This window comes from Leptonychotes weddellii, chromosome 10, assembly GCF_054177405.1.
Source record: "Leptonychotes weddellii isolate Sample4059 chromosome 10, ASM5417740v2, whole genome shotgun sequence".
NCBI classification, from domain to species: domain Eukaryota; kingdom Metazoa; phylum Chordata; class Mammalia; order Carnivora; family Phocidae; genus Leptonychotes; species Leptonychotes weddellii.
The window spans coordinates 5171031-5193882 of NC_138378.1; the positions used below are offsets into that span (position 1 = coordinate 5171031).

At 45.5% G+C, this 22852-nt stretch overlaps 1 protein-coding gene across 1 annotated transcript in view; it reads right to left on the reverse strand.

Moving 5' to 3' along the window:
• RAE1 (ribonucleic acid export 1) overlaps positions 1 to 18380 on the reverse strand; it is a 20252-nt gene extending 1872 nt beyond the window's left edge. Inside the window, exons 1-11 of the mRNA XM_081832539.1 lie at positions 18189 to 18380; positions 15282 to 15378; positions 14606 to 14710; positions 12272 to 12364; positions 7981 to 8067; positions 6725 to 6811; positions 6532 to 6603; positions 5551 to 5658; positions 2425 to 2531; positions 2268 to 2343; positions 1504 to 1698 (exon numbers count right to left, since the gene is read on the reverse strand). Of these exons, the coding sequence (XP_081688665.1) occupies positions 1504 to 1698; positions 2268 to 2343; positions 2425 to 2531; positions 5551 to 5658; positions 6532 to 6603; positions 6725 to 6811; positions 7981 to 8067; positions 12272 to 12364; positions 14606 to 14710; positions 15282 to 15371 (1020 nt within the window). The 5' untranslated portion in view covers positions 15372 to 15378; positions 18189 to 18380. The remainder of the gene's footprint in view (positions 1 to 1503; positions 1699 to 2267; positions 2344 to 2424; positions 2532 to 5550; positions 5659 to 6531; positions 6604 to 6724; positions 6812 to 7980; positions 8068 to 12271; positions 12365 to 14605; positions 14711 to 15281; positions 15379 to 18188) is intronic.
• Positions 18381 to 22852: the final 4472 nt, after the last annotated feature.

Genomic DNA, 22852 nt, shown 5'->3' on the forward strand with positions numbered 1-22852 from the left:
TGAAAGTGACCACCACGCATGACTACTGCACCCCCAGGATGCCTGAGCAAAGCGGCTTCAAGAAACACACCGCAGCTGCCCGGCCCGCATCAGCACACACCCAGCGAGACAGGGCTCGGGTGTGGAGGCCGGGTGGGCACGGGGACCGCAGGTAAAGCCACCAGAGACTGGGGACTGCCCAGCTCTTTTGAGAGAGAGAGAATCAAAGGTGACACTGAGAGCCCCAAGTGAACGGATAGTGACTGACTCAAGGGAGGGACCCAGGAGAGGCAGTGAGCCTGGAGGATAAAGGACGCACGGGCGGGAGTTCCAAGACTTGCTCTCCTAAGTGAAGGCACTCTGGGCACGCTGTGCATTCACGCTGTTGGGACGGGGATACTGGAAGAGAAGTGGAGTGCGAGCTCAGGAACCAAGTCAGAGACTGAAGGGTCGGTCACTGGTTTGCGTTGGGAGAACCCCAAGGAGAACCAGTCAGGCTAGAGCTGACAGGGAAGGGCGGCACTCAGGAAGCAGCCAAAGGAACAGAAGCTAGTGGGTGTTAACCCCACTGATGCGTTCATCAGTCGAGGAAAACAAGGTTTCCCAGCTAGCTTTGGCATGGCCGAAGGCTTCAGTGTGTGCTTACAGACGGAGGACCAGGAGCCGGTGGGCAGGGAGAGAAGGTGCTTGAAGAAGGAGAGAGAACAGAGGGGTGTGAGGGAGTCTGGGGCATGTCTGGGGTGGGAGGCAGGCGGAAGGAAATGGGCCAGGGCAGACAGGCACGCGTGCAGATGAAAGGGAAAGACACTGAGGAGGGCAAAGCCTTTCTGGGTGAGGCCAGCAACCTCACCAGTCAGGAACCTGGGCAGCAAGGGCAGAGCAGGGAAAAGTCTGAAAGGCTGCTGTGGAGAGGGGGCTGGGGGGTGGCATGAGAAAAATGAACAAACGATCCAGGACAACCAGCAGCTGAGAAGCAAACACGTGGGCTGGCCGAGAAACATCAGCTGTTAGCCAGCAGCCTGGAGCCCCAATCCCGCGGTCTGCTCCCCTTACCACCATGCTGGGATGCCTCAAAAATGCAGCCACGACCCTGTCAGCCCCTAACTCCCTTCCCCAGATAATAAACAAAGCAGCAACGCCTCCAGTGAAAGCCCATGCTCTGGCCCTGCTGCCCCCCAGCAGCCCTCACCGTGCCCCCTCATATTCTGGCAACCACCCCGGGCCTCACTGAAGGACTTAGAGCCTCCTGGAGTGATGGCCTCCAGCTCACTCTACTTCTGACCTCACAATGACCAGACCCTTCCCAGGGGCAGGTTCCCAGGGAAAGGCTCTACGGTAGGACTTTGGCCAAATCCCCACACCTTTTGAGGGGACTTGTGCTATTTCCCTTTGCAGTGACGGATGGTGACCTGCCAAGGTCACCAGCAAGACCAGAGAAGAGTCACAACTCATGCCCAGGCCTTCCGACTCCAGAGCCTGGCACCGCTGCCTTAGAGTTTCCACAGCAGGCCTGGGAATGCTCACCTTTGACCAGTCGTAGCTGGAAGCATAGGCAAATATGTTTCCATTGTGATTGAAGCAGCAAGCCGATATCGGCTGATCTAACTGTTCTGAAGTTTTTAGTTTCGTTCTGGCATCTTTGTCCCAAAAGCTGAATCTACCATCAGATCCCACAGTGGCAAGAGTGCCATGGACAGGATGGAATGCGATCCCATTTACCTGCAAGGATCAACACGCATGATGAGAAACGGTGGAAAAGGGAGGAGGAATCAGGTTTGTACCGGTATGCCTCTGGCTTCACTTGGGAAACAAAAAGTTCGGACTGCCGCTTCATGAGTGCCGGCTGCCCGTGGATCTCAGGAGAAACTAGCCGTGCTTCTGCGATCAAATGCCAGCCCAGAACCGAATCGCATCTCTTGTTATGAACACAAGTCAGCAGAAGTTCACGAGTACGTAGCCAGGGACGCCAAGGAGTGGACCTCAGGGAAGTGCCTTTTTCTTTTTCAGCAATCAGCAATTTCCCAGTTTCAACTAAGCGTGTGAGCGGTCGGGCAGCACTCAGAAGGAGGGGGAAGGCCCCAAGAGCCGTCCGCTTGCCATCAGCAGCAGCGGAGAGCAAAGATGGTCAATGTGGCACAAAAACAGACCACCAGGACCTACAGCGTAATCCATCGATCTCTGCCCGTGAACATGCACAACGACAGAGTGAGTCCCGTAATGACTCAGCCACCCACCTCCAAGTTTAGTTTCTAGATGCATTTTCAAGGTTAAGGTTTCTAAACACGTACCGCGTAGATGTCCTGAGGGGCTGAAGTATTGGTTCCGTTCGAGCGGTGACATTTGAAGGTAAAGTTATCTTTGGCGCTGAAAAGCAAAGGCTCAACTGAGTTTTCCTTTCTGAAAAAGTCTCAAGTGAAAATTCGCAAGCAAATGGAGCCCACTTACGGATTTGGGGGGTTGATGTAGTGAATAGCAACCCTCCCCTCAATGCTTCCCAGGGCGAAACCAGTCGGCTTGTTCTGTTTGTCTTTAAAAATAGCCACACATCGATGCTAAGGTTTGAAAGAAAATAGTATGTTATCCCAAAGTAAAATACAAGATTTCATAACTAAGTGAAGGTAAGTAACGTTCACCTCATTTTTGGGTTTCACAGAAACCAGAAACATATTATACAAACACGGTAAATTATTTCTAGTCCTCCACCAAGCGTTATTTTCTACCTCTATTCAGCCACGTGACTTTACGAACAAACTGCGGACCACATGCTTGTGTCTGGCGCTGCTCTTCCTTTACCGCCGGAAGGGCCTGCTGTCCTTCCAGCAGTGCACACACCCCCTTGAACCCCACCCGTTCCTATTCTGGCGCTGGCCCCCGATTCAAAGCCCACCACTAACCAAGTGGGCACCCTGCAGCAACTCACCCAATGTTTCTGCACCTCTGCTTCCCCAAATGGAGAAGGGAAATAGCATCTGCCCAGCGATCACAGGGGAAACAAAGGTCATGTGGGAGAGTGGACGTGACCAGCACTTTCTTTTTTTTGTGACCAGCACTTTCTAAACTGCGACCACACGATGCAGAAGCAACACGCTGCACTTGATCTAACACCGGTTCTGGGGACCCAAAGGAGGGTCTCCTGGACTCTACAGAAGATCCCACAGAAGAGCCCATGACCCAGCCGCTTGGGCAGAGGGGAAGCCAGGGCCTGGGTCCTGACTCCCTCCTTCCCGTCGTGACAACCTGGCCTACTCCAGAGGACCACCCACCCTACCCAAACTGAGGTTCTATCTTCCGTGAGGAGTTCAGGAGGCATGGGGGCAGGATCAGAGCTTCTGGATGAAGCCACAGAAAATGAAGGTAAAGAGCAGTTTCTGTTATTATGACACTTGCTAGAGCACACAAATTTCCTAACTAAAAGGAAAAATACATGGTAGTTCTATTTCCTTATCATTTGCCTTTTTTGAACAAGCAGCTCATTACTTTTGAGAGTGGAAAAAAAATTAATGAAAAGGGGCAAAAGCCTGTAAGTCAGCAGGAACCATGACTATGCCTCCCATGCTCGGCACAGAGACCAGCAACTGCACACCTCTGGGGGGCACCATTTATAAGAACACAACCACAGTGGCCCTATGCAAAGACTGAGGGCCTGCCTCAGCAAATCAAAGACCAGGGTGTATGGCACAGATAGCAGGAAATGAAGCCAGTTAGACTAGGTTTTGTCAAGGAATTTGGGATTTATTCAAAGGGAAATGAGGAGTCAGTGCTGAGTTTTTAAGGAGAGGTGTGGCAAAGTCAGATGTGCCATTGTAAGAGCCCCCTGACCCATGCATGGAGAGTGGATCAAAGGAGGGACAAGATCTAAGCTCTTACAGTCACAAAAGGAGACTCGGATTAGATGTGGCAGGAGGGAAGGAGCAAAATGAACAGATTCCAAAACACCTGCAGGGCAGAAGGGAACCTGGAGATCAGTGAGACAGGAGAAAAGGAGGGGGAGCAGATCAAGGGTGACGTCCAGATTTCCAGCTTAGGCAAGAGCAGGTGGAGGTCCCATCTCATGAGATGCAGAGCACATGGGGAGGAGGCAGCTGAGGGTGGTAGGCAGGAGCGGGTTAAGGTTGTTTGTTCACTCAGCAAACATCTGCAGAAACCTTCTATGCATTAGACCTGGTTCTAGGAGCTGAGGACGAGGTGGCAACAAAGAGAAATCTCTGCTCCGCCTGAATTTACATTCTAGTGGACAACATGAAACAGAATACGTAAAACATGTATGCGTGTAGATCTTTAAGGTATATACATACACACACAGTTTTGGGGAAAACAGCCAGTGAGAAGCCTGAAGAGAGGTAACATCTAAAGATCTGCAGAAAGTGGTCCCAGGTTTGGTGTGAGACACTGTTGGGCTGAAATGTTGGGAGCCCCGCAAAGGAGCTGTCAGACTGTGGGTGTCCCGACGTCTGTTAGGGATCTGAGTCCCCAGACCACAAGGTATACTTAACTGACAGCAAGGACAGGAGATGAGGTTCTGCTTCAGTAGAGAAGGGGGTAGGCAAGGGCAGAGGCCTGGGGAGCTCCAACATGCAGCAACAACCATCAAGGAAGACGAAGTAGCCACCGGAGAGGCAGTGGGTAAGAGGTGGGCATTAGACAGGCTAGGGGCAGGGTGTTTAAGAACATGTCAGAACATGAACGCTGCTCTGTGAGCTAAATGAGGGCTGGTCAGCGTCCCCAGAATTATGGATGAGGAAGCCATCGGTGGCCAAGCCAAAAACAGTTTCGGTGGAGTAACGGGGGCAGAGGCCTCAAAGGAGTCGCGTGAGAAATGAGTGGGAGGTAAGGAAACTAAGAAAACTCATGTGAGATGCTTAACTGCAAAGGAAAAGGGGTCCAGGTGGTACCGGAGGATGTGGGGCAAGAGAGTTTGCTTCCTAGGATGAATGAGACTGGAGCACGCATCCGTGCTAGGGGTGCCAATGGGGGGGGGGGGATTAGTGTCCAGATATCCCTGGAGGAGGTGGGGTCACCATGGAGCCCCACCACAAAACCAGCATTCACAGAGCACAGACTTCACCTAACTGGCAGGAGAAAGGCAGGGAAAGATGCAGGCGCAGGCAGACTTCTAGATTCCCCAGGAAGAAGTTAAGAAGCTCCCCACCACTATGTTCTCTGAGCAGGAGCCAAGCTGATCTGCTGAGACAAAGGCTTGAGGAGGGAGAGCCTAGGAGTTGGAAGAGATGAAGAAAATCTAAGAGTCTGTGGCGGGTGGGAGACTGCACGGAAAAGCCGAGTGTTGTGTGGGCCCAATGAAGGCAGAGCTGAGGCTGGGCGCTAGGACCCGACGGAGCCCATCCACGGAGGCACACAACTGTATACAGCAGCATCCAGCCATCCAGGGGGCACCTCTGGAGACAACAGAGAAGTTGGGCTCCTCCAGGGATGGACAGTATCTACCCACAAAATACGTGTGCTTGTATCCTTAAATTCACCCCTTTAAAAATACTTCTAGGTTTCTGAAAGTACAACTGTAGTCCACACGTGACACAAAGTACACACTTCCTGATCTTACATGTGACTCACCTGATGTTTCAGTGGAGATTCTATCCTCCTGAATTCAGAAGGTTGATTCTCTAACTGGTAGACAATCAGTCCTCTCTCTGCAGTTGCCACCACGGCCATAGGGTAGATCTAGGGAATGGAGGGAAGCAGAGACATGATTAAAATGAAGGAATGTGTTTTTTTAAATACCAAAATATTAGATCCATGTTTTTAGACTCAGAAAAATAAGTCTGAATTTTTTTTAAGTTTAAAAAATCCAATGATATCACAGCATTCTTCATGAAAATCTAGGGAAATAATTATTTGAAAGAACATCCATTTTTAAAAGACTCATTTTTTACAACTATAAACTATAGGATTTTTTTTTTAAATACTGAGGAATAGGGAAGAAGAGAAAATCACCTACACCACCCTTTCAAATGCTAACTGCTGTTAATATCATGCTATGTTTTCCTCTAGGGCTTCTCCAGGCATCATGCATGCTTATGTATATATGTATGTATGTTCCTACATAATTTATGTCCTTCACTCAAGGCATGTATTCCAAGAATACTAGCTGTTGCTGTCCAATATTCCCTCAAATGAGTTCATTTAACCTCACTGGTCTTGTTGGCTTATCAGGCCACATCCAAGCTTTCATTACATTATACAGAACAAAGACCATCTGTGTCTTTTTTTTCTCATGATAAATTCCTAAAAGTGGAATTACTGGCTGTTAGCACAAAACTGGAAGACTTATAACCAAATGGACAGAGAAAGTTCTTGTTTCTCTTCCACTCAGTCCCCAAAGATCCAACACCACACCACACATTACTGCCCACTTTCCTACAGCCACAACAGACGTTATATACTGACCATGCGGCCATTTGAACTATATCCTCTGTGTATTTATTATTCAAGTTAGAGGGATTTTTAGATTACCCTCTAATTGCAAACTGTCGTAAGGTAAGAAATTTGTATTCCTCTTAAAAGGATATATATATTAAGTTAGAAATCCCTCACCACATCGGCACAGTAACATCTTTCAGGGAGCTGCAAAACCATCATGGGATTTGATGATCGTGTATCCCAAAACTATAAGCAAAAAAAAAAAAAAAAAGCCAGTAAGTGACCATTCAGAGCTATCGTCCAAACAGTGTACGAATTAATGTCACTCCTGGTCAGGCCGTGCAGTCCCCTCACTGGTGTATCATACCTTCAAAGTCTTATCCCAACTCCCGGTCATCACACAGCTGTAGTTTGGTGCTTTGATCCAATGTATGGTTTTCACAGGAGCATCGTGCTTGCAAGAAGACAAAATCAAAACAGATCAAGATAAATGTTAACTATGTGTAAGCAGCTTCAGTTCTGGAAACTCAAAGAGAAGGCACAAATTTAAATACTGAGGTCAGGGGCGCCTGGGTGGCTCAGTCGTTAAGTGTCTGCCTCTGGCTCGGGTCATGATCCCAGGGTCCTGGGATCGAGCCCCGCATCGGACTCCCCGCTCCGCGGGAGGCCTGCTTCTCCCTCCCCTACTCCCTTTGCTTGTGTTCCCTCTCTCTCTGTCAAATAAATAAAATCTCAAAAAATAAATAAATAAATACATACTGAGGTCATACCAAACAAACACCAAAGGATTCCAAGCCCTTCCCAATGACCATGACATTTAATTTAACCTAAGAACATAGATCTACTTTCCATCCTGACAAACATTAATTTTATTTTACCCATAATGAGAGTCAAAGTAAGCCCCTCCTAGGGAGATATTCAGAAATAACTAGTTGGGAACTCTACAGTTTCCTTTATTGACTAAGGTGACGTGAATGAAGAGATCAAAGAGATGCTTCTGGCACACAGTCACACATACTGCGAGCTCAGAGTAGGTAATGCCTTTCTGAAAACGGTTGTTGGTCAAGAGGCCCCCCTTCCCAACCAGGTCAGACCCTTTGGTTCTCGCGTCTTTGAGCTTCATTACTTGTGCCCTTCCCGCCTGCTATTCCTAGTAAAAGCTCCAGGAGCGCATGCAAACGTTCCTCTTACTCACTGCTGTGTCTCTACTCCGACCGGCAGTACCGGGCACAGAGTAGGCCTTCAGTAAATACTCGTCAAATGAACCAGTGTCCAAACGCAGTTGGCAAAAGGCAAGCCACACATGGCTGTCAGAACGTCGAACACGTGAATGCTGAGGCCCACTTGTGACATCTGTCTTTATAGGCTTTAATATCACTAACTCCTTAGGACACCATCCTTACCTACACACATACAGAAGACCCATGACAGACCATCTGTGAAACACCAGTAGGCCTAAGAGTGGTTATTACCCTGGTGTTACTCTGATGCTAAAGAGGTTTCTGGAATGCGTAAGTCTAACTGATCTGGTAGAGTCAACTGCACTTTTTCTATACTAGAGAATTAGAATTTAAAAGTCATCACAACCCCGGCACCAGCCTTTCTGGGCACAGTGTTTATTACCTGTGCAATCTGTATTGCCTGGTTACTGTTGAGGTCCCACATTTTGGCAGTTTTATCACATGATGCTGTAAATACTTTGCTCCCATCCTAAAAGAAAATCAAGAAAATCTGTCACTCTAAAAAAAAATATATACAATTTCTATCTGTATGTTAGGTTGATCATATTGAGGCAGGTTTTGTTTTGCAATTTTTATTTTTCTAATTATTGGGGAGCCAGTGTATTATAAACTCACTGTCACATATGAAACACATTTTTCACTCTGTTTCTTCATTACTGATTTATTTTCCTAAGAGATACCAAATAAATAGGATAAAAAAATTCAAACAACATGTGAAGTTATACAGGGAAAATGAAGTCTCCCGCCCCTGACCCTCTCCTTTCTCGTGGGCCACTGACTACCTTCCACGAGTAGTTTTTACAAATCCTGCATCCATATGTAGTAGGGGCCACTTACACATATTCTTCTTCTTCTGGTTAATTTCAAGCCTTTTTTTTTTTTTTTTAAGATTTTAATTTATTTTATTTGACAGAGCACGAGCGAGCACACAAGCAGGAAGAGCAGCAGGCAGAGGGAGAGGATGAGGGAGAAGCAGGCTCTCCGCAGAGAAGAGAGACCAACTCGAGGCTCGATCCCAGGACCCCAGGACCATGACCCAAGCCAGAGGCAGATACTTAATCAACTGAGCCACCTAGGTGCCCTAATTTCAAGTCTTTTTTGATCAACTGCAAGCCTTCACAAAAGTTGCAAGAATAAAAACAATGAATACCCACAAACCCTTCACCTAGAATCACCAATGGTAAACATTTTGCCACATTTAGTGCATCGTTCTCTCTTTATATACACACACATGCATTTATTATCATTATACGTTTGTTCGGCTACATATCTGATAGCATTCTAAAGTGCACACCATAAAACTACACTAATTTTCAATAATCATTGGTCCTATGAAAACTACAGAACAGCTTAACAAATTAGCAATCATTGTGTAGTGGTTTTAAAAATATTCATATATAGAACTCATAAATGAAGTCATATATGAAAAAACACAGGATAATTTTTAGAAAGAGGAAAACCTAAATGGAAAGTCTAGACCAGTGGTTAGCAAATTTCTTCTTAAAGAGCCATTTATTTAGTGAATAACTCCTTAACTTAAAGTCATAATAGCTTGAAAGCAGCCATACACGTTATGTAAATGAATGTGGCTGTGTGCCAATAAAACTTTATTTACAAAAATAGGCAGTGGGCCATTTCTGGCCCATGGGCCATAGTCTGCTGACCAGTGACCTAGATTATCTCATTTCTGGTTCCAAAGCTCAAAGATTTACTGCCATCCTTCCTTAGCAACAATTTCTTCCCATATAAAGTCACCAGTTCTCCAACTGAAAGAAAAGATAAAACCTGCTTCTCTATCAGTGAAGTTGTAAGGGTAACTCCATAAATCCTTAGAAAGATACCCATGTATGTCGTGGGCTACCCTGAGATTGAGCGACACACTGGCCTCTCAACCTCATTATAAAATGCCCATCCTACGGCTGTAATCAGCACCACGGAGCAGCAGGCCAGATCCCACTGGGCATACCTATACGGAGGCTAATCTAGCAAAAGCCATGGAAGAGAAACAGTATTTGCAAGTGCTCTCCAGCCAGCTGCTCCCCACCCTGCTATGGCCACACAGCGAACCATGTGTTCTTACAGCACTGAAGAATCATCTTCACCAAGTTTGGGTTTTATGCTTCCAAGGTAACTCTGGCGCTTCTGTGCTTCTGTGGTGGTGTTATATGTGTACCTTCCTCTCCCAAACGCTCTTCCCACCTCCCACACTAGCCCGTTCCCCTTCCTGTAAGCCTCCGAGGGAGGCTGTCAAGCACATGGGTTCTGGAGCCAGGAAGGTCTGGGTCTGGGCCTCGACCTAGCCATTCACTACGTTCCCTCAGACAAGTCTGTCAACTAACCCCGTGCTAGCCACTTTATGTAGATGCAGTCTAGCTGCCACAAAGTTCTACCATCTGCAATTCTGTCTGTCCTGAATATGGTATTTGCCCATCTTGCCTACTTCCCTTTCCACTATATCCCCAGGGCTTTAGCATACTAGAGGAGCCTGATAATTATTTGCTTAATGAAATATCATCTGTTGTAATTATTATTACCTTCATGTTACAAATGAGGAAACAAACACAGACAGATTAAGAAACCTGCCAAAATCAAAATGCTGAAGAGTTAGAGCCCAAATTTGAACTAGAGCTGGATGATACAATGCTCAAAAAGCTACAGGCACAGGGTTCATTTCTCTTTGAAGATTCAGTTCAACTTGTCTCCTCAGTGAGGCCTTCACGGCACCCCTCCCAAAATTTATAGCTGCTTTCTGTGTTCCCTACAAGCCAGAACCAGGACACCCTGACCCTCTCTGAGCTCGGCTCACTATGTTAGAACTCTTCATTACCGTGTTTGATTCTTCCATTAGATGACACACAACTTAGAGAAAGGAAATAGCTGTCTTTGTTTTTTGTAAATGCCAACAGCCACTCAGTAACATGTGGGCAATAGAATTCCTTTATCAGTTAATTCTACTTCTTATCCTACTTTATAAGAAACTTTACATTCTGATCTGTTACCCAATCGTAAAAAAAAAGACAGGCAAAATAAATTAGAAAGATTTTCAACTTACTCAAGTTGCTGCTTTTCCACATGTAAACTAAAAATAAGTTGTATCTGCAATCACTTTTCAAATTGTTTTCACAAGTCTATTATTGTCTCATAATAATCCAAATCAGATATGTCAAGAAAACATTTTTCAGATGACAAAAATGCTCAGAGAAGCCTATCATAGCTAATGATGAAAACAGAAGCAATTCTGTCTCCTAAACCATTTCAAAATATTTATAAATAGAATCATTTCTTAGTTATAAAATCAAATAAGATCACATAAATGAATGGTGTAATTTGAAAATGACAACATAAAATAAAAGTAGTTTGGCAATTTCTCACAAAATTAAACATATATGTAACATACAACACAGCAATCCCACTACTAGATATTAACCCCAGAGAAATGAAAACTTTTGTTCACAGAAAATCCAGTACACAATTGTTTACAGAGGCATTATTTGTAATGACCACAATGGGAAACAATCCAAATGTCCTCCTAGTGAACAAACGGTGACACATCCACACAATGGGATACTTCTCAGCAAGAAGGACAACTGCTGACTGACATAACGACCTGCATGAGTCTCAGGTGCATTCTGCTGAGTGAAAGCAGCCAGACTCCAAGATGACACGGTACAGGACTATTCACGTGACATTCTGGGACAGGCAGAACCACAGGGACAGAAAACACATCGGTGGTTTCCAGCAGCGAGAAACTGAGGAGCATGTGACTGAAGGGCAGGAGGGAATCTGGGGCTGTACTGTTCTGTACCCTGACCACAACTCTACGCATTTCTCTAAGCTGACAAAATTATACACTAAAAAGGTTCAATTTTACTGTCTGCAATTCATAACTAATGAATCTGACTAAAAATTACATATAAGGCCTGAGAGGGGCCTGGAGGCTTGGCTTCCTCAGCATGGAGGTGCATCTGTCTGCCCCCGTCACTCGGGCCCCCGTTTTCTTGCCTCTGCTGGGCTCAGCTGCTGGGCAGCAGTGGCAGAAGGGAGAGAAAGGCTGAGCTGTCCACTGGCACTGGCTCCTCCTTTATGAAGGGGACAGGCCCCTTTACAGCTGCAGCTCTTGCTGTGGCTCACCAGTTACCTTCCCTTCCGGTGCACCTTTGGGAAGGGTCCCTTTGATACATCCTCCCCTATCAAAAACTCACAGCCAAATAAACTTGAACATATTTGCTTATATTACTGATGCTCAGGATCTGGGAGGAAAAAGAATTCCAAAAACCCCAAAGACTTCAAATACCTATTAATAGAAAAGGATTCTTTTTTTCACTAGGATTTACCTTCTGGGATACTAAATTTCTAATTTTAAAATGACATAAAAATTCATGGCATAAAGGTAGGAAGAGCTTCCAGAAATAATTCAATTGTTTGCTTAAGGTAACATGTCAATAAAATGAACTTTTTATGCAAGAAAAACTCAAATAAACTGAAGCTAACATTAACTGACTACATTAGGAATATCAATAAATTATTGTACTGACACTCAGAAACTTGGAATTCCAATAATGTGTATACATACATGCTATTTGCGGCTCAGGTTATATAGAAGTAGAAATATATACTCTAGGTAACACATGATTTTATGTTGTAGAAAACATGAAAAATGGAATGAAACTTACATCACTCCAGCAGACATCTAACACAGGCCCCGTGTGCATCTGCTGGGCTTTTGGAATAGTCTGTCCACTATCTTGAACTTCCCAGCAGCGAACCTACAGTAATATGACAAATTAATGCAAACATAGCAACTTATGACATTTTACATGCATTTAACACCCAATAACTAATGGGGTGCAACTTAAATATACACAAACTTCTCATATAAACCTAGTTATCTAACTTTAAGAATAAAGCAATTGAGGGCCGCCTGGGTGGCGCAGTCGGTCAGGCGTCCGACTCATGGTTTCGGCTCAGGTCATGATCTCAGGGTCGTGGGATCGAGCCCTGCGTTGGGCTCCGTGCTCATCTCAGAGTCTGCTTGAGATCTCTCCCTCTGCCCCTCCTGCTTGTGCTCCCTCTCTAAAATAAACAAACAAATCTTAAAAAAAAAATAAAGCAATTGAAAAGTCTACTCAAGTAGCTATTTCCCTATTCCTAATTTTCCAAGCCATCAAAATATACAAATTCTTTTGCTTACACCTAAAACTGCGGATAAATTTCTCATCACATCTGTGAGATATATCTGTCTTCTAAAGTACAATGTTATCCATCACCATCCAGACAACCAAGACCACAGGGGAAACGTACCTTTCGTCTCTGAATATTCTGGTTTTTTACATCATTTTTTCCCCTGATTATAAATGTAATGCATTTTACTTGACAGATTTTGTAAATATGACAAGAAAATAAAAAATCCCCTTACTCCCACCAGACTATAGTTAATAGTTCATTGTGCTTTCAGTGTTTCTATGCACACATATTTTCTTCAAAAAACTAGATTATAGAGTACCTTCACTCTTTTAATTGAAGCTTTTCTCCCTTGCATTATTAACTGCCATTAAACATTCTTCTAACATTTTTCAGCAGTGAATCACGTGAAGTCTTTCCAGAAACATGTAGAAACCAAACCTGCTCAACCATGACTGCCTTCCTCCTCCTCCTGTTCTCTCAACCCCCCGCTACCCCCACTGTTGCATAAAAATCTTTTCCAAAACTTTTAAAATGGTTTTCCAGCACACAAACATACCATAAAATACATTATTTGTTATTACAATTTTCAGAACTTCCACTAGCATGAAGACTTTTTAAAATGAGATTGGGACACCCAGGTGGCTCAGTTCGTAAAGCATCTACCTTCAGCTCAGGTCATGATCCCAGGGTCTTGGGATCAAGTCCTGCATCGGGCTCCTTGCTCAGCAGAGCAGGGACCCTGCTTCTCCCCGTGCCTGCCGCTCCCCCTGCTTGTGCGCTCTTTCTGACAAATAAATAAAATCTTTTAAATAAAATAAAAATAAAATACAATACAATGAGGCAGTATCAGGTAGTGGCTAAGAGTACAGATCCGGGGTCACACTGCCGGGGCAGCATCCCGGCTGCTGCTTCCTTAGATGTGGGACATGGGCCAGTTATTCTACATCTCTAACTTTCATAAGCTGCGTCAGAAGATGGAGGACAGTAGGATCACTGCGTTAGCTGTTAAGGGATTAATTCAGTTATGCACGTAAAGTACATTATTGGAGATCTTCCTCAAGCCCCAGAGGGGAACCACTGAGATGCAGGGGTATAAACTTAAGGATTTCTGATACTGCCAATTAGCCTTCAGAAGAGCTGTACCAATTTATATACCCACCAGCGGTACGTGTAAGGTCTCAGCTTTTTTTTTTTGCTGGGATCAAGTGTTATTCTTTTAAACTTCTCATTTTGTTAACTCGACAGGGTCTCCATCACAGAAGTTTGAATTTATCTGCTTATGAGTGTGGTTGAATGGTTCAAGTTCACACTAATGGGCCACCTGCACTCCTTTTGCAAAGTGCCTCTTCACATCCTTTGCTTATTTTTCTACCAGAGTTTTTATCTTTCCTTTTGTGCAGTATGATTTCTTGTCTTTCTCTTTGTGCACAATAGGTTAAGTATAATGTCTATGCGGGATGTGTGCTATATCCGAAATTGAAAAAAGTTTACCATTTGCCTTAAGACATTTTCAGGATACCTGTAAGTTTATGTATACCACCGTGGATAACAGTCCTTCTCAATGATACTACATTTGATTTGTGAATCCATGTCAAATTACTGAACTAGAGTAGGAATTTTTGAGTGATATGATCATGCTTTTTTTAACAAACATCAGTGTAACAAGTGATGTCTGCCCTACTCAGAAGGGTCACACCCACTGATTTCTTTAAAAAGGTCATCTCTGTTTCATTCACTTGGGAAAGAATGAAGCCGAATGGAAAGCTAACCTTGCCCATACAAAGAGATAAGACTTCTAGAACATGCACATAAGGAGCACTTACGTCGTTAGCCCACGATCCTGCAATAAGAAAGTTGCCGGGCAAGGTTGGTGGGCTAAAAGATAGACAACCAATGCTGTCATCAGGAGAGGATGTTACTTCAATATCCTGGGGGGGGAGGGGGGGAGTCAATGTTACAACATAGGAATCACCAATTTCATTCAAAATTGTTTTCTTTCTCACTGAACACTCATGGTGGACTTTCCTTGTGCTAAGAACTAAGTGAACCGGACCTCTCTTGCTCTGATCCAAAGGAGGAGTCACAAAGGAGCTAGTGGAAGGGCTAGCACTGCTGGGACCTGAAGCAGCACTCTCAGTGAAATGCCCAGGATGATGTTTTCCATGTGATAGCCCAGCAGTTCACTCTGGCCCCAAACTGCTCGATCAGAGCCATTGCCTGCCCCCACCCCAATGTAAATTCTGATTCAACAGTTGTGGGCTGGGCCCTGGGAGTCCACAATTTTAACAAGCACCTCAGTGACTTAAGTGAAGAAAGTCAGGGGGCACAGGACACGAGCACAGGGGACACGATTTCTGTGCTCCAAGTTTGAGAAAGTGGGCTAGACAAAGTTTCAGAGCTTTTGACCCAAAGGAGGCTCCCAAGCTATCTGGATCTCTCTCACTGTGGGAAACCCTGGGCTGTAATTTCCTAAACATCCTGTGAAACTTCATGTGGTACCTTCATAGGGTTGTGGTTATCTGTGTTTGTGCTGCCAAACATGCTGGTCCCACTAGTTCCAAAACCCGAGGTGGTTCCAAACAGACTCATTCTGGCCCTAAAAAATAATGGAAAACGTTAAGGACAGGTCCTTTCCTCAGTAATCAATATTCCTGAGAGCTAATATAAAGCTAATTAAGCCACAGAAGGGAAAAATGACTTGATGCTAGGTTTCTCTCTTTTAAAGAGATCTAAATACGGATAATCGGGGCGCCTGGGTGGCTCAGGCAGTTAAGCGTCTGCCTTCAGCTCAGGTCATGATCCCAGGGTCCTGGGATCGAATCCGGAATCGGGCTCTCTGCTCAGCAGGGAGCCTGCTTCTCCCTCTGCCTAAAGCTCTGCCTACTTGTGCTCTCCCTCTCGCTATCTCTGTCAAATAAGTAAATTAAAAAAAATTTTTTTTAAGATTTTATTTATTCATTTGAGACACAGAGATACAGAGAGAGAGAGCGAGCATGAGCAGGGGGAGAGGCAGAGAGAGAGGGAGAAGGAGGCTCCAGACTGAGCAGAGAGCCCTACGCAGGGCTCAATCCCAGGACCCTGGGATCATGACCTGAGCTGAAGGCAGACACTTAACCATCTGAGCCACCCAGGCACCCCATAAAATCTTTAAAAAAAAAGTGTGTTAAGTAAGTGCTTTTTAAATGTGAAATATTTATGGGCGCCTGGGTGGCTCAGTTGGTTGAGCGACTGCCTTCGGCTCAGGTCATGATCCTGGAGTCCCTGGATCGAGTCCCGCATCGGGCTCCCTGCTCGGCAGGGAGTCTGCTTCTCCCTCTGACCCTCCTCCCTCTCACGCTCTCTGTCTCTCATTCTCTCTGTCTCAGATAAATAGATGGAATCTTTAAAAAAAAAAAAAAAAATGAAATATTTAGAACAGTTTTTGATTTATAGAAAATTGTAAAGACAGAGCTCCTATACACCCCATATCCAGTTTCCTTATTTCCGTCTTTCATTTGTCACCCTTGGTAAACCAGTACATTACAGCAAGTACTTTCAGTCACCAGCTAGAAAATAAATTCACCCCTTTCCTACATAATTTGAGACACTGAGCTTTGCACCAGGAATACAACAGTAAACCAGCAGAAGCCCCCACTCTTCCAGGTCACCACTCAGTGAGAATTTACTTTCCTCTTACTAATTTCTACACTCTGGCTTAGGTCCTATGTCTGCATGAAGTTACTAAGAAAAGCAATTAGTCCTGGCAAAGATTCAGCACTTTCTCTGTAGAACGAGTTTTAAAAAGTAATCCACTTGGTTTAACTGAGTATCAAAAGGTCTAGTATTAGGTTCTGAACAACAGAGAATGGGGAAATTGCTAGGGATTTTGGAAAGGCATTTGGGATTCCCAACTTCATGAAGAAAATGAGTGGGATATCCTGGTCAAAGCAACAGCTCTGAGCACGTTAGTATCTCAGAAGCAACTCTGTGAGAGGACGTGGTGTGTGCCAACTACCTGTGCCTCAAATGTCAGAGGTGCACTTGAAACACCAGTGAACTGCATGAGTGAACAGAGGAATAACAAAGCTACTGCAGTCACTAGCTACGGGGCTTTACGGAGGTTATTTAGCCTTGATTTTCTCAACCACAAAAAGAGATTCACTAACATCCAGTTCACGGAATCATGAAAACCAAGTGAGGTCGCATGCCCGGTGCCTGAAAATTCTTTCTTCTGTTCCTTCCCTCTCTTCAGCTATCAAGTTGGGAGAGAACATTTCTGGCATTTGGGATGAACTTAGGGAAGGAGCAAGGGTCATTCAAGTATTAGTCAGCCTATGTGGAGCACACGTTATACAGGGCATGGGGAACCCTCAAGAAGTTCGGAGGACACGTGTACACCTCCAAACAATCTCCCTGCCTGTGCCGCATTCCGGCATTCTGGCCTCTTCGGCTCTGGGGGCATCCTTTCCACCTGTGAACACAGCAAGCTCAGCCCTGCCCTGCAGCATTTCTACTATCTGTTCTTCGGCCTGGGATGATTCGCCCTCTCCCAAGCCTCCAGCTGTCTTGGTCTGTCTCCTGAGAATGTTGGGGGGTGGGGGTGGTGACGGAAATGTTCTCAAACTGCACTGCGGGTGATGTGTACACAACTGTGTTCAACTTCCCAAACTCATCAAAAGGCCCACTTTAAATGCGTGATAGCAGGTAAGCTGTACTTAAATAAAGCTGTTAGACCTATCTTTTCCCCCTCAGAGGCTCCACTGCCTTCCTGATTTAACATATCCAGCCTCAGATAACACCACCCTGTTTTCTTCGGAGCACCTGTCACGACCTAGTATTGTGTGCCATCAACCTCTTCCCCAGCAAAATGTCAGCTCCAAGAACAGAGGGCGGTCTGGACTCCTCTTAGAAACACCCGGCGCTCGGCAGGGAGCCCGGGCCAAGGCGGCTGGTAGTTAACAGACACTTGCCTGGGGACAACGTGTCTCTGTGTTTACAGTAAATACTTGGCAGAGGAGGACAGAAACAAAGGAACAGACAAGTTTCAGAGATAAGTGCAACGAAGAAAGGTTAACGCGGGAGAGACGGAAAGGGACGGATGCCCTTCTGTAGAAGAAGGGTCACGAAGGCTTCTCCGAGGAGGTGGGAGCACGTGTCTGATAAGCCAGAACTGTGAACAGGGAAGGACGAAGACGACAGACGCTGCCATCAACTCTGTGACCCTTCCCGGTGCCTCAGTTTCCCCAAGAGAAGGACGAGGGGGTTAGACCCGGGGAGACCCCAGAGCCCCTCCCAGGGGCCAGTAATGAAGCTCGCTAACCGGCCGGCTCGCGCCCAGGGGCATCGCTGCCCGGCGCACTCCGCCGGGGGGCCGGGCATCGGAGGCGTCATGGCGACGGGGAGCGAGGGAGGCGGCACGGGGCCTACCTGAGAGTCACGCCGCGACGGGGAGCCGGTGGCGGGCAGCGGGAGGACTCGGGAGCCTGCGAACCCGCTCGGTCGCGGAGGTGGCGAAGGCGAGCCGCCGCGCCCAGAAACCCCAAGGGCCGAAATACCCTCACGCCGGTGAAGGAAACGGCCCCAATTACCGTGGACCCACCGCGCAGGCGCCTCGGAGCCACTTCCTGTGTCGCCCGGAAGGCAGGGAAGGAAGAAAAAGGCTTCCCCCGCGTTGAAGGCGAAGGCACATGCGCAGAAGCGACATTGACGCCGAGAAGGAGTCCCCGTGCCAGCAATTTGCGGATTGGTCGAAAGTTGGCGTGGCCGCCTGCATGTTGCCAAGCGACCGTTTTGATAGATTCGCAGCCCAGCTGATGGATGGTCGTTAGTATTTTCTCTTGAGAATTAAGTCTAGCATATTTCTGATTCCCGCCAACCCAAGTCCAAAGCCATTCTCGGAGAAGCCGATGGAACGATGCCTCGGTCGGCGGTGAAGTCGGCCAGCCTGGGTCCCGGCCCTTGACCTCGTGTTTGCCGATTGGGGCGTCGTAAGCCATCCCCGGGCTCTTTGGGCCTCGGTTTCCCTCCGTAAAATTGGCATAATGATGCCCGACTTCGAGGGGAGTTCTTAGTTTCAAGTGAAGGCACATACGTGAAAGACTTTTTGCTAAGTGTAAGTTTCCGTAAGAATGCGAAGGGGTTGTTAAGATACGCGCGCGCGCGCCAACTCCAAATATTTCAGCTGGTGGCTGAATTTCTGAAGGAAAAAAAGAGGCAGGGATCTGCCGAGGTTGTGGGACAGACGCTGAATCTTCTCCTTTGCTAGTCAGTGTGGTCTGCGAACCAGGAGTCTTGATACCTGCGGGGAGCTTTCAGACCCGCAGGACCTTGTTATAAAATGCAGATTCAGAAGGTCCAGGGGGACTGAGAACCCACATTTCTAACAGATTCCCAGCTGAGCTTGCCGTGCCATGCACGGCGGCCGCTGAGCACCAAGAACCTAGATGAGGTATTTGGAATCATTTGGGGGAACTTTTGTAAAGCCCTGCTGCCTGGGCCTCACAGAGATTTCTGATTTAGTCTGCGGTGGGACAGAGGGAACTAATCTTTTTTCATAAGCTCCCCGAAGTGATTCTAAGATGCAGGCAAGCTTGAAAACCTCTAGATCGTGATAGTAATAATAGCTCTCTTGAGCACTAGATGGTCCAACTCCTGTAATTTCCAGAGCAGCCCTATAAGGTAGGTACTGTAATCTCCGTTTTATAGAAAGGAAAGCGCGGCGGAGAGAGAGAACATCCTTGTCAGACATCACACAGCTGTTAAGCGGCAGAGCCAGAGAGGTCTGTCGGGTACCTAACTCCACCAGCATCATCTTGGAATCCTCTCTTGACAAGTACTCCCTCCTCAACGACACCTTTCCTCATTCTTTCCTAGATGGATCATCTCATACCATCTCTTCTTTAACCTCTCGGAGCCCCTCAGTGCTTATCATATTCTGTCTCATAAAACAGTGCAAGTATTTGCCTTGTCTAGCTTCCTAGATTTTAAACGTTATGCCGTACTCCCGTTCATGATGGTAGAGGGGATATCTGTTGTCAGTTGCCATGTTAAATAGCCACCTATTTTACAGTAATCCTTTTTAGAAATAACTCTTGAGAATTAGAATTCTAGAGGGTTCCCAAATAGCTACTAATGTTAGGTTTTCATCTGCATCAAAGATAGGCAGCAAAGCCAAAACGCAGTGCATTTTGCTCTGCCATTTCCTTTTCCCAAATAAATGAAAATTATTTTAAGTTTCCATCATAAACTTGAAATGAATGTAATTATCTAAACTGCATGTATCTGCAATCCCCTTTCAAATTTCTTTTCAAAAAAATTTTATTTATTTTCAAATTTTAATGACTACTGTTGATTTTTCATTGCTTTCCATTTTGCAGCACCGAGCACAGTGTCTTACACATATATGCTGTTAAATCAGTATTTGTTGAATTATATTTTCCATGCCTGAGGAATATTCCAGACACATCTGTTATGATACAGATTCTCATATACTACTGGTTATTCAGCATACTTTAAAAGAATCTTTCTGCCATCTAGGGACATATAACTGGTGATCTCCTTTTGCATATACCATCAGGGGAAGAAGAGCAACAGCGTGGGTGAACCCAAATGTAACAACAACTAACACCCCTTGACTTCTTCTGAACAGAGTTACTCAAACACTTTACATGAATTATCTCATTTAATCCTCACAATGACTCTATGGGGGCATTTTTTTTTTTAAGATTTTATTTTTTATTTATTTGAGAGAGAGAGAGATAGCGAGAGCAGGAACACAAGCAGGGGGAGTGGGAGAGGGAGAAGCAGGCTTCCCGCCGAGCAGGGAGCCCGATGTGGGACTCGATCCCAGGACCCTGGGATCATGACCTGAGCCGAAGGCAGACGCTTAACGACTGAGCCACCCAGGCGCCCTCTATGGGGGTATTTTTATTGTTGTTGTTATTTCCATCTTACAGTTGACACAACCAAGGCCAGCTTGTAACCTGTCCCAGTCACAGAGGCAGTGAGTAGAAGGGGAACTGGGATGCAAGCCGCCTGGCCCCACAATCTGACTCCACACCTCCCCAGACGGCAGACTGCAGCAAGTCACCTCACTTCTTCCCTCTAGAAACAAGAAGGGGGATCAAAATGATCTGTATGCATGCGTAGAATTATTGAGCCATGAAGTATAGGCAAAAAATTATCAAAAAGAAAAAATAATTAAAATTAAATTTCAGTTATGGCTATCATTCGCATTGGCGAACACTTCTGCAATTTTTACCCGAGGCAATATTTATATTCTATTTCTAGGTGAATAGAAACTAAATATGCTTGTAAGCTTAGTAGCAATTCCTTTTCACTTAAAGTGATTTTTAATTTTGAAATTTTAATTAAAAAATTCTTTTTTAAAAAAGACTTTATTTGAGAGGGGGAGAGAGAGAGAGAGCATGAGCTGGGGGAGGGACAGAGGCAGAGGGAGAAGTAGGCTCCCCACTGGGCAGGGAGCCCAAAGTGGGACTCGATCCCAGGACCCCGGGATCATGACCTGAGCCGAAGGCAGACGCTTAACCGACGGAGCCACCCAGGCGCCCTAATTAAAAAGTTCTAATATGTTAAGTATAAAGAGCTTGGTTGCCAAGAAGCATACACGAAGTGCAGCTTTACAAGGACTTGGAGGCATCCAAAGCTGATGATACAGAATGGATTTTTTCAAGTAGTACTGTCTCACACAGGAATTCTCATGGTTTTACCCAACTTCTTTTGCCGTGTCTCAGACTCTTCTACCCCATTCCTTAAAACAATGACTTGAAAATATTTTAAATCTTTTTTTTTTTTTTAAGATTTTATTTATTTGCAAGAGAGAGAATGAGAGACAGAGAGCATGAGAGGGAGGAGGGTCAGAGGGAGAAGCAGACTCCCTGCTGAGCAGAGAGCCTGATGTGGGACTCGATCCCGGGACTCCAGGATCATGACCTGAGCCGAAGGCAGTCGCTTAACCAACTGAGCCACCCAGGTGCCCAATGACTTGAAAATATTTTAAAGAAATATCCACCCAGGAGAGCCTGGGTGGCTCAATCAGTTAAGTGTCCGGCTCTTGATTTCTGCTCAGGTCGTGACCTGGGGGTCCTGGGATCAAGCCCCATGTCGAGCTCCACACTCAGCAGGGAGCCTGCTTCAGGATTCCCTCTCTCCCTCTGCCCCTACCTCTGCTCTCTCTCTCTAAATAAATAAATCTTAAAAAAAAAAAAAATGAAAGAAAAAGAAATACCCCCCAAAATAGCAGGAGGATTTGAGAGAACGATAGAGTTTCTGCCAGCAGAGGGCGCCATTGGCTTGTGTTTGCAGGATTGTTTCCTTGGGATATAGACTTTCAAAGGTGAACCCAAGTCCAAACAGAAGTCATGTTTCTCAGTACTTTGCTACAAAAACACTCTACTGCAAATATTTTTTAGTGCACATGTGTATGTGGTTTAGCTTTGACAGCGTCTGTTCTTAGCATCCGTTCTTTTCAGCACCAATAAGCAGATACCTCTGTCAAACAGTTCAACCAAGATGCTCCAGTTAAAGGAAGTCATAGATGAAATCCTGGTATGTTTTTGCCTATTTTGTAGAAACTGCAATATGTGTTTTTTTCTCCATGAAATCATGACTTCTCAAGTCACTTAGCACCATCAATGATGACAGTTATATTTCCCAGAAACCTGGGGATATTACAAGAGCTTTTTTTTTTTCTTTTTTATTTATTTATTTTTTTATTCTTATGTTAATCCCCATACATTACATCATTAGTTTTATTTTTTTAATTTTTTTTTAAAGATTTTTTTTTTTTTTTTTTTTGAGAGAGAGAATGAGAGACAGAGAGCATGAAAGGGAGGAGGGTCAGAGGGAGAAGCAGACTCCCTGCTGAGCAGAGAGCCTGATGTGGGACTCGATCCCGGGACTCCAGGATCATGACCTGAGCCGAAGGCAGTTGCTTAACCAACTGAGCCACCCAGGCGCCCCACATCATTAGTTTTAGATGAAGTGTTCCATGATTCATTGTTTGTGCATAACACCCAGTGCTCCATGCAGAATGTGCCCTCCTCAATACCCACCACCAGGCTAACCCATCC